This window comes from Ranitomeya imitator, chromosome 1 (genome assembly GCF_032444005.1).
Source record: "Ranitomeya imitator isolate aRanImi1 chromosome 1, aRanImi1.pri, whole genome shotgun sequence".
Lineage (NCBI taxonomy): Eukaryota > Metazoa > Chordata > Amphibia > Anura > Dendrobatidae > Ranitomeya > Ranitomeya imitator.
This window is the reverse complement of record NC_091282.1, coordinates 352,714,723-352,727,446: the sequence shown is the minus strand read 5'-3', so window position 1 is coordinate 352,727,446 and position 12,724 is coordinate 352,714,723. Positions and strand designations below refer to the sequence as shown.

Genomic DNA, 12,724 nt, shown 5'->3' with positions numbered 1-12,724 from the left:
TTTTGTCAGGGGGTGACACCATCAGAAGAGAAAGGAGTTTAAGAAGAGCGAAGTAGCCAATGGTAGTGGGCGTCGGCGTGTCTTGACTCTTGGCCATTGTGACAAAGTCATTGTTAAGGTGACTTGTGATCAGTCACATGGGGGAGGAGTCACATGGTTTGGGGGTTAAGTAAGTTTTTAATGAGACAGCGTTCCGTTTCTACCTCTGTGTCAAGCCGAGTGATCCGCTCTACCACATTCTACCACATTGTACAGGAGGTTACCCGGATTCACCACCCACACGCTCCACATGACCCATGACGCCACGGTCAAGAGACACGGCGAGGGGGGAGATGCAAGAGTCAGGGGGAGAGGCACCCAGGAACACAGTACAGGGAAGCGTACTGCCCGGCCAACAACCATGGGGGAAGATGATGCGAATGGTCACATGGTGGAAGGTCCTATGGTCATGTGTAAAGGTCCTACAGATATAGATTCAATGCCGGATTGATGCAAAACAAAACCACAATCATGTGTGGATAAAAAGTAAAGGGATGCATATGGTAAAATGCAATGACGTAAAGATAATATGATGTGAATAAATATACGGTATGTAAAATAAGCAGTGTGGCAGCGATTGTGTATCAAAAAGAGGTAAGTGTAGTAGAGAATAATAAAATGAAAAATCAAAATAAATATAAATTAATGTATAAAAGTAAGATAATGAGTGTATAGTCATGATAGTACTTACCGGTATATGTGGAACACTAAAAAAACATGTCTGATAAATGGAACTAAGGGGAAGGGAAAAGGTGAGATTAAAAAGCTGCCTTGCATCAAGATATACTACAATTGAATGTAGTGACATTTAATAGTGAAATGAAATAATGTAAATTGCATAGGATAGAATAATACAGTATAAAAAATATAAAATATGACAACACTGGAACTAACGGTGACAACAATAATTATATTGATAATCACATAATGTGCTCAGTAAAAAATATGAAGACACTCAATATCTTGAGTGAAAGTGAAAAAGAAAAAAAAGAAGGAAAAAAATTGTGAAATATGCAAAAAAAAGATAAGTAACAAAAGGAAAATAATAATAATATACCAAATATATTTGTTAATAACAATAGTCCTTGAAAAAGATTATCATATTTGTTAATATATAAAATTATGCTATATACTAATATGTCATAGGGACTGCTAATATGTGTATCTGTATAGGACTAAATTGGGACCAAATACATTAGCAGGGGGGAAAAGAGAACAAAAAAACGATCATGAAGTCTCATATGTAGTAAAAATGTATAACATCTTTATTAAATATTCAAACAGGCATGAGAGAACGTGGACAGTAGCACATACCAGAACATACACAAAACTAAGTGCACAGAACACACCAAACCCGGATCTAACATCTACATAATTACAAAACAAATGGTGAAGCACTTATTGCAGAGTAAATCCATATAACTCCATGTAAGTTTTGGTGTCAGGTATTAGCTGTGGACCTAGGCATCAATATGTATATATATATATAATGATCACAAAGGGGAGGTGATATAAGATCAATAGGCCACAGGGTAATAGACCTAACACAATGTCACAGAAGTATTATCACGTAGTTACATATATCTGGGAAGTAACACCAACAGGGGCTCACAGGGTTTGTCCGTCCGCCTCTGCGGTCCTTCGTCAGAGACATGGAGGGTGGTGGGGAATCGTGTGTTCTGTACACATAGTTTTGTGTATGTTTTGGTATGTGCTTCTGTCCACGTTCTCTCATGCCTGTTTAGTTTTTTACTATATATGGGATTTCTTGATCTTTTCCACCCTGCATATATATTTGTTGCATGACATTTAGAATGTATTGTGAAGGCTAATAAATATAACAAGGTGTCCAAATCTAAACAGTTAATGTCCATAGTAATCGTGATTATAATATCACGTAAAGTACAGCAGCAGAATCGAGGACATATACCAGGATGTGCCCAGGATAAGGGACACAAATACCAGAAAGGGAATATACAGTATACCAGCATGTGTCTAGGATTGGGAACAAATATATTCCCAAGATGGGGAACTTGGACCCATCCTGGTGTATAAGACGGGGACCATATATACCAGGATGGTGGTCATATATACCAGGAGGAAAACATATACCAGGATGGGGGTCATATTTACCAGGATGGGGGACATATATATACTAGGATGGTCAAAGGATGGGGGACATATATACTAAGATGGTCCCAGGATGGGGGACATTACTACATAATGGGAGAGGGAGGTACAACTTGTATGCCGGTATAGGATTTAGAACGCTACAATGGGGGGGCCGAAGCCCAAGTTTTGCATCGGCCCATCGGACTCTAGTTATACCACACAATAACCGCACTTGCAGGGCTGCAGGCTATTTTAATATTACCAGTTATTGCCCTGATTATTCGTAAGCGGACTACAATTTATTTAGTTTATTTAGTGTGTCAATGAACACCAGACTTCAAGCTTCCATAAAATAGCTTGTTTCTACTGATGGATAAGCAGGAAAACTACAGGGAATCTTTTACTGCTCTACAACACTCTCAGTTGTTGAAATGCTTTTTGGCTAAAAGGAAGAACTACCGTACTAGAGAGAGTATGCCCAAATTATGCCCAGATACTGTTCATTTTTCAAATTATCACAGTAACTCGTAGAGCAGGAGCAGAGACCAAGACCCACCCTAATTTATTGTAATCCATTTTGGCATCTCTGAAAGTTTATACTTGACAGTAGGACTTGTCGAACCTGGAAATACATGTTACTGTTTGGGTTCGACAGCTCAAACAAATAATGTTGAAAGGCTGCAGTGCAGCCAATCAACAGGCTTTTCTTGTGTGATCACTTCTGGGCTCATCACAGCCATGTCAAGTATTAGCATGGCTGTAATTGGCCAGCGCACTGTATAAAATAAAAGAAAAAAGATGTGGGGTCTCCCATATTCTTGATAACAAGCACAGGTAAAGCTGACAACTGCAGCCCTCAGCTGTCAGCTTTATCTTGGCTGGGTATCAAAAATAGAGGAGCTGCCATGCCGTTTTTTTAAACTATATAAATAAATTTAAAAAAAGACATCAAGCCCAGGGGTTAGTAATGTAGAGGCTTCTATCAGATGCCCCCATTACTAACCCCATAGTGAAAATTAATAAAGACACACACAGGAAAAAGTCCTTTAATTTAACAAAACACTCCCTGACAAATGCCTGCTTTTTCCCATTTATTAACGTAAAAATAAAAACATCAAAGTTATACTCACCTGTCCACCGATAATACTAAATGATGATGCCTGTTATGATAGGCAATTCAGTAACACAATGTACATAGCGATCAGAGCACATACAGTGATCTGACAATAACCCAAAATAATAGAACGAGCTCTGAGACGTGGAAACTCTGTAGACCGCAATTCCTGATCCTCTCCAAACACAACTAGAGGCAGCTGTGGATTGCGCCTAACGCTCCCTATGCAACTCGGCACAGCCTGAGAAACTAACTAGCCTGAAGATAGAAAAATAAGCCTACCTTGCCTCAGAGAAATACCCCAAAGGAAAAGGCAGCCCCCCACATATAATGACTGTGAGTAAGATGAAAAGACAAACGTAGGGATGAAATAGATTCAGCAAAGTGAGGCCCGATATTCTAGACAGAACGAGGATAGGAAAGATAACTTTGCGGTCTACACAAAACCCTAAAGAAAACCACGCAAAGGGGGCAAAAAGACCCTCCGTACCGAACTAACGGCACGGAGGTACATCCTTTGCGTCCCAGAGCTTCCAGCAAAACAAATAGACAAGCTGGACAGAAAAAATAGCAACAAATAGCAAAGAAGCACTTAGCTATGCAGAGCAGCAGGCCACAGGAATGATCCAGAGAAACACAAGTCCAACACTGGAACATTGACAGGAAGCATGGATCAATGCATCAGGTGGAGTTAAGTAGAGAAGCAGCTAACGACCTCACCAGATCACCTGAGGGAGGAAACTCAGAAGCTGCAGTACACTTTCCTCCACAAACGGAAGCTCCCAGAGAGAATCAGCCGAAGTACCACTTATGACCACAGGAGTGAACTCTGTCACAGAATTCACAACAGATGCCCCATGACGATCCCCGACTTGCTAAACAATGACATCAGTAATGTTACCGCTCATCCCGGCAACCAGCTCACGGCTGCATGTGACCGGCTGTGACATCATTAAGGTTCCCGCTGGTCATTACTGATGTCACCGCCCAGCAATTCAACCAGATGTAGCAGAGTTGGGGTTCTTCGTGGGACATCAGCATTATGGATTATCGGCGAATAGATGAATATTACTTTTATTTTTTATTTTTACATTAATAAATGCGAAAAAGAGGTGATTTGTTGGGGTGTAGTTTGTTCAATTATTATTATTCTTTTTTATAATTAAAATATTTTTGTGTGCGTGTGTCTTTATTTTCACTACGTGGCTAGTTAGTGATGTGGGTGACTGATAGCCCCTGGGCTTGATGTCAGCAACATAAAACTGCTGACATCAACCTCAAAGCTATTACTCCACTTGCTAACGCACCAGGGCAAGTGTGGCGTGCCAAGGTTATGCGCAAGAATTGGCGCGTTTAATGGATGCGCCATTTCCGGGGCGGCTGATGTTATTAGTCTGGGGGGATGCCAATATCCATGTTTAGCCTTAGCTGGTTATTAAATACTAGATGGTGGCCCGATTCTAACGCATCGGGTATTCTAGAGTGTGCATGTCCACGTAGTATATTGCCTAACCACGTAGTATATTGCCCAGCCATGTAGTATATTGCCCAGCCACGTAGTATATTGCCCAGCCACGTAGTATATTGCCCAGCCACATAGTATATTGCTCAGCCACATAGTATATTGCCCAGTCACATAGTATATTGCCCAGTCACATAGTATACTGCCCAGCCACATAGTATATTGCCCAGCCACGTAGTATATTGGCCAGCCACATAGTATATTGCCCAGTCACATAGTATATTGCCCAGTCACATAGTATACTGCCCAGCCACATAGTATATTGCCCAGCCACTTAGTATATTGCCCAGCCACGTAGTATATTGCCCAGCCACATAGTATATTGCCCAGCCATGTAGTATATTGCCCAGCCACATAGTACTGTATATTGTCCAGTCATGTAGTATACAGCACAGAGCCACGTAGTATACAGCACAGAGCCATGTAGTATACAGCCCAGTCACGTAGTATATTGGCCAATCACGTAGTATGCACCATATCACTGTTAAAAAAAATAATTAAAATAAAAAATAGTTACATACTCACCTTCCGGATCGAAGCGGCCGGTTAGCGATGCTCGTCGCATGCTCCGGTCTGAAGAGTGCATTGCGGTCTCGTGAGATGATGATGTAGCGGTCTCTCGAGACCGCACGTCATCATCTCGCAGACCGCAATGCATGGAGCGGTCACCGGGGCGTCGCAAGGAGCATCGGTAACCGGTCGCTTCGATCCGGGGGCCAACCGAGGGTGAGTATGTAACTATTTTTTATTTTTTTAAATTATTTTTAACATTAGATATTTTACTATTCATGCTGCATAGTAAAAGATGCACCTATTCTAGCACTTAGCCACTTTATTCCCACTCCCCTGTAGCGGTGGGATATGGGGTAATAAAGGGTTAATGTCACCTTGCTATTGTAAGGTGACATTAAGCCTGGTTAATAATGGAGAGGTGTCAATAAGACACCTCTCCATTATTAATTAGATGTGCCTTTTCTGGGGTGGCTGGGGGCAGATGTTTTTAGCCGGGGGGGGGGGGGGGGGGGTGGCTATATCCACGGTCCCTCTCTAGGCTATTAATATCTGCCCTCAGTCACTGGCTTTCCCACTCTGGCGGAGAAAATTTGGCGGGAGCCCACGCAAATTTTTTCCGTGATTTAACCCTTTATTTTAACAGCCACAAAATTTTGCACACATACACTTCTAACATTATTAGTGAGGAATATGTAAAAAAATAAGGGATATGAAAACCATTTACTGTATGTAAACCATGTCTCATATCCTGTCGGGTTTGGGAAGGAGATAGCAAAAGCCGGCAATTGAATTACGGGCTTTTCTGCTATCTAGCACTGTATGAAATATATTTATAGGGGTCTCACTGACATATATATATATATATATATATATATATATATATATATATATATATATATATATATATATATATACTGCATATATTGAGCCCATGGAACCATTCTATGTCCATTTTGTAAGACGGCGAGAAAATACGGATGACACACGGATCATTTTTGGAGAAAAAAATCACATCCTCGCATTGAATACGGATCAATGTTCAACAGCTTTTCTGCATATTACGGGCGTAAAAAACGGACCGTATTTCCGTACGCTAAGTGTGACGCCGGCCTTAGGCTATGTTCACACGTTGCACTTTTTATGCAAACATAGTATTAGAGCACTCTAAAGATGCTTTATTAGCACTCAAGCATGTTCGGAAAACACCTTATCCAAGCACGCTCGCTCATCACTAATATACAGGTGCTTCTCACAAAATTAGAATATCATCAAAATGTTAATTTATTTCAGTTCTTCAAGGCAAAAGTGAAACTCATATATATAGAGAGTCATTACAAACAAAGTGATCTGTTTCAAGAGTTTATTTATGTTAATGGTGATGATTATGGCTTACAGCCAATGAAAACCCAAAAGTCATTATCTCAGTAAATTAGAATACTTTATAACACCAGCTTGAAAAATTATTTTAAAATCCGAAATGTTGGCCTATGAAAATTTATGTCCAGTAAATGCACTCAATACTTGGTCGGGCGCCTTTTGCATCAATTACTACATCAGTGCGGCGTGGCATGGAGGTGATCAGCCTGTGGCACTGCTGAGGTGTTATGGAAACCCAGGTTGCTTTGATAGCAGCCTTCAGCTCGTCTGCATTATTGGGTCTGGTGCCTCTCATCTTCCTCTTCACAATACCCCATAGATTCTCTATGGGGTTAAGGTCAGGTGAGTTTGCTGGCCAATCCAGCACAGTGATACTCTTGTTTTTAAACCAGGTATTGGTACTTTTGGCAGTGTGGACAGATGCCAAGTCCTGCCGGAGAATTAAATTTCCATCTCCAAAAAGCTTGTTGGCAGAGGGAAGCATAAAGTGCTCTAAAATTTCCTGGTAGACATCTGCGCTGACTTTGCTTTTGATAAAACTCAGTGGACCTATGCCAGCAGATGACATGGCTCCCCAAACCATTACTGATTGTGGAAACTTCTCAATGGACCTCAAGCAGCTTGGATTGTGTGCCTCTCCACTCTTCCTCCAGACTCTGGGACCTTGATTTCCAAGTGAAATGCTAGATTTACTTTCATCTGAAAACAACACCTTGGACCACTGTGCAACAGTCCAGTTCTTTTTCTCCTTGGCCCAGGTAAGACGCTTCTGGCATTGTCTATTGGTCATGAGTGGCTTGACACAAGGAATGTGACTCTTGTAGCCAGGGCCGGAGTTAGCGGCAGGCAGACCAGGCATCTGCCTAGGGCCCCCGCTTCCCCAGAGGCCCCCAGCCAGTCGCCTGCCGCCAGTACCGCCTCCCCCCGGCAGCGCCGACTGCCCTCTGCCACCACCCCCGCCGCATTGAACTATAATGGTGTCATAGACACTCCTTCTATCATTTCCCCCTGCCTCTGACACTGCGGGTGCGCAATGACGTCATATCATTGCGTTCCTGCTGTGTGCCGGGCAGACTGCAGCCGCTGAGACCGGAGCGGAGCCTGGAGAACTAGGCGCAACGCAGGGCACGAGGCGAGGTAAGGATTGTGTATTTTTTTAAATATATCAATGAGTGATTACTGGACTGTGGGGCCATTCTCGGGGAGGGGGAGGGCTGTATTATATTCTATCAGGGAGAGCTGTATAATATGCTGTGGGGGCTACATTATATTCTATGAGGGAGGGCTGTATTATATTCTAGGGGGTTACATTATATTCTATGGGGAGGTGGGCTGTATTATATTCTATGGGGAGGTGGGCTGTATTATATTCTATGGGGGAAGGCTGTATTATATTCTATGGGGGGTTACATTAAGTTCTATGGGGAGGGCTGTATCATATTCTATGGGGGCTGTATTAGATTCTATCGCGGAGGATTGCATAATACTCTTTGATGGGGCTACATTATATTCTATGGGGAGGTGGCCTGTATTCTATGGGGGGTTACATTATATTCTATGGGGGGCTGTATTAGATTCTATGAGGGAGGATTGCATCATACTCTTTGATGGGGCTACATTATATTCTATGTATTAAATTTATTCTATGTATTAAATTCTATAAGGGGTGATTACATCATACTCTATGAGGGGGCTACATTGTATTTTATGGGGGCTGCATTATACTTTATGAGGAGTGCTACATTGTATTCTATGGGGGCTGCATTATACTATATGAGGAGGGCTACATTGTATTCTATGGAGGGGCTATATTCTATTCTATAGGGGACTGCATTATATTCTATTAGGGGCTGCATTATACTATATGAGGGGTTTACACTATATTCTATGGAGGGTTACATTATATTGTATGGTGGGGCTGCATTATACTCAGGGGCTACATTATATTCTGTGGGGTGGCTGCATTATACTCTGGGGTGGCAGCATTATCCTATATGTGGGCTGCATTATACTGTATCGAGGACTATGGGGAATACATTACACTATATGAAGAACTATGTGGGGCATTATACTATGGGAAGTGAATTGTACTACATGGATGACTGGCGGTGCATTATACTATATGGAGCAATATGAGGAGTGTATTATACTATATGGAGAACTGAGGAGTGTATTATACTATGTGGAGTACTGGGGAGTGTATTATACTATATGGAGGACTGAGTGCATTTTAATATACGAAGGACTATGAGGAATGTATTATACTATATGGAGGACTATGAGGAGTGTATAATACTATATGGAGCACTATGAGGAGTGTATTATACTATATGGAGGACTGAGGAGTGTATTTTAATATATGGAGGACTATGGGTAGTGTATAATACTATATGGAAGACTATGGGGCACATTATATTATATGGAGGACTATGGGGTGTGCATTTTACGATATGGAGAACTGTGGTGCACATTATACTATGTGGAGGACTATGGGGAGTATTATACTTTACAAGCAAAATGCTGCATATTCATCGATTGATTGGATTGTTTATGCGGGAACAAAAATCATTGTTCTCAGCAGCACATTGCCGGTGTAAACTGTTGTTGTTCTGCTGATAACATGATACTGTATGGAGACAGATTAATCTAACGGGAAACGGGAAATAAGCGTCGAACGACTTCAGTATTGTCGATCACACTCGTTTAGCGGCCTCAACTCAGTGCACATAAATACAACAGAAATGCTTCTGTGTGATGTGCAATATGTTAGTATTTGGGGCCCCATTTTAAACTTTTGCCTAGGGCCCCACTTTGCCTAAAACAGGCCCTGCTTGTAGCCCATGTCCTGGATACATCTGTGTGTGGTGGCTAATGACTCCAGCAGCAGTCCACTCCTTGTGAATCTCCCCCAAATTTTTGAATGGCCTTTTCTTAACAATCCTTTCAAGGCTGCGGTTATCCCGGTTGCTTGTACACTTTTTTCTACCGCACTTTTTCCTTCCACTCAACTTTCCATTAATATGCTTGGATACAGCACTCTGTGAACAGCCAGCTTCTTTAGCAATGACCTTTTGTGGCTTACACTCCTTGTGGAGTGTGTCATTGACTGACTTCTAGACATCTGTCACGTCAGCAGTCTTCCCCATGATTGTGGAGCCTACTGAAAAAGACTAAGGGACCTTTTTAAATGCTTAGAAAGCCTTTGCAGGGTTTTTTGTTACCGTAATTATTCTAATTTACTGAGATAATGATTTTTGAGTTTTCATTGGCTGTAAGCCATAATCATCAACATTAACAGAAATAAACACTTGAAATAGATCACTCTGTTTGTAATGACTCTATATAATATATGAGATTCACTTTTTGTATTGAAAAACTGAAGTAAACTAACTTTTTGATGATATTCTAATTTTGTGAGAAGCATCTGTAGATGCATCTTAAGTTGACGTGCCCCAACAGTGTTCCTTAAAGGGAATCTGTCAGCAGGATTGCACCCCCCTTCCTCCAAACTATTTATATGTGCATGTAGCCCTTTCCTAGTTATCCATACATTTTCATGACCAGTCCATTACTGAGAAATTAGCATTTGAATTGATATGCGAATGAGGGTGTAGATCCGAAGCCTCTGTCACTCTAGTTCTATTCTCTGCCCAGGGCCGCCTTTTCCAGTTTGACAGCTTCAATGCTTGTGTGACTTCATGCCAAGGAGCCATCAGTCAAGCAGGAGGAAGCGGTGCTGTGAGGGGATAGAGCTGGAGTGACAGAGTCTTCAGATCCAGAGGCTCAATTCAAACACTGATTTCTCAGTAATGGAGGAATGGACTGGCCATATAAAAGTATTGTACATATAAATAGGTGGGTGTAAAATTCTGCTGACAGATTCCCATTAAAAGCAGCAATATGCCATGTAGAGTACCGGTAGTAGTTTATTCAGTTTGTACAATATTCACACATGGCGACTTTTCTAATAAGAAATAGTGAAATAATAGTCAGTATTCAAACATATGATTTTTCTTTCCTGCATGTAATGCACAGAAAGTGAATTAACAGATAAAAATATGCTTTAAGATGTGGAAAATGAGGCCCAGTGAAATACATTAACCCCTTAGTGACCGAGCCAAATTTTTGAAATCTGACCAGTGTCACTTTATGTGGTAATAACTCTGCAACGCTTCAACAAATCCCAGTGATTTTGAGATTGTTTTTTCCTGACACATTATACTTTATGATAATGGTAAATTTTGTTCAACATTTTTTGTGTTTATTTATAAAAAATATCAAAAATTTTAGAAAAATGTTAAAAAATTAGCAATTTTCTAAATTTGAATGATTATCCCTTTAATTCAGATGGTCATACCACAGCAAACCATTAATAAATAACATTTCCCACATGTCGGCTTTACATCAGGACCATTTGTAAAATATTATTTTACTTTGTTAGCAGTTTAGGAGGTTTAAAAATGTAGCAGCAATTTTTCATTTTTTCAAAGAAATTACAAAATTTATTTTTTTAGGGACTTATCCATGTTTGAAGTGACTTTAGGGGTCCCATATATTGGGAAACCCACAAACATGATACCATTTTAAAAACAGCACCCCCTGACATATCAAAAACTGCTGTCAGGTAGTTTATTAACCCTTCAGGTGCTTTACAGGAATTAATGCAAAGTGGTATGACAGAAATGAAAATGTGTATTTTTACCACCTAAATGTCTCTAACTTCTAAACAGATTACTACAGCAATCAGACTCTAAGGCCACTATTTGGCCATGAATTGCCATGGCAAACATCAGGACAACAAAATCATGATCTGAGGGTACCAATTGGGACAAAGAAGAAGCCCCCACGCTCTGTTAACCATTTATAATGATGTAGTCACTATTGACAGCAGCATCTAAGGGGTTAAACAGATTTAGATGGTGCAAATACTGATCGTGGCTGGTACAGCAAGTTGTCAGCTATAGTGTACAACTGACAGATGCTGGATTGTCACCTGTATGGGGATACTATTCTCTTATATCTCAGGTCAGTTAAAAGACGTATTGGCGGTCATTAAGGGGTTAAACAAAATAAGGCTCCATGAAAAGAGTGTAAAATCTTGGTATAAGTTCAATTAACACAGTCAGAATTGACGTATGGTTTAATTTGTCTGCTTTGAGTAAAGAAAGTCTTTGTTCTGAAACAGCAGCAGCATTGTTACCACAGACTTCCAGTAAATATCACTGGTATTTCCAACACATACGTTCAGAAATTCCCCACTAGGAACAGAGCCATTTTGCCAGTAAGCAAGGTAGAAACAGTTGAAATTCTGAAATTATTGGCAGAACATCATGATTGTGTACAATATTCATCTGAAGAGAAAAAGTTTCCAATATACCGTACTTTAAGTTGAAGAAAAAAATATCCAAAAATGGCCAAAACATTGTTATCTCTATAGGAAAATGATGAATGACTTAACAAACAATCAATAAACAATATATTATTAATCAAGTCTAGTTCACATTTGTTTCACAGGCCCTGTAGCCAATTCCAGTGATCTTCTCACGCAAGCATAGCATGCAGCACTACTTTTTCATTCTTTGTGCTGGACACCATGGCAGACCCCATTATATGCCTGTAGTGTGCCACTGCTGCCAGTCATGTAATGGACTCCGCATTCTGTCATTTTTTGTTTCCTGTTCCTATGACAGAACATAAAACTGGAAATGATAGTGCTTCAGTCTCTGTTTCTTTAGCAGTTAAGGCTTGTGATACAATGAATACAGGATGATATGAAGTACAACATGTCTGTTTTTCAGACCCCTCAGTCTGTGGAGGATTGCCTACAAAGTACACTGTCATCCCTTTACCCCCCTTTTGAGGTGACTGCACCTACACTCCTGACCCAAGTGTTTGCTGTGCTAGAAAGGACATATCGTGAGGACCCTCTAAGATATACTTTGGAATTTCTGATCCCAGCTAAGAGAATACTGCAGAATGTGCAGCATCAGGCATGTGTAAGTATATACTTTACAATACTGCACCATTCTGATAGACTATGTTACTTA

At 40.6% G+C, this 12,724-nt stretch overlaps 1 protein-coding gene across 2 annotated transcripts in view; it reads left to right on the top strand.

The window, feature by feature from the left end:
* The window catches only part of ARHGEF40 (Rho guanine nucleotide exchange factor 40), a 165,499-nt gene that overhangs the window by 17,535 nt on the left and 135,240 nt on the right, over positions 1 to 12,724 (top strand). For both annotated transcript variants that reach the window (XM_069760341.1, XM_069760350.1), the window contains exon 2: positions 12,476 to 12,673. In XM_069760341.1, coding sequence (XP_069616442.1) covers positions 12,476 to 12,673 — 198 coding nt within the window. The remainder of the gene's footprint in view (positions 1 to 12,475; positions 12,674 to 12,724) is intronic.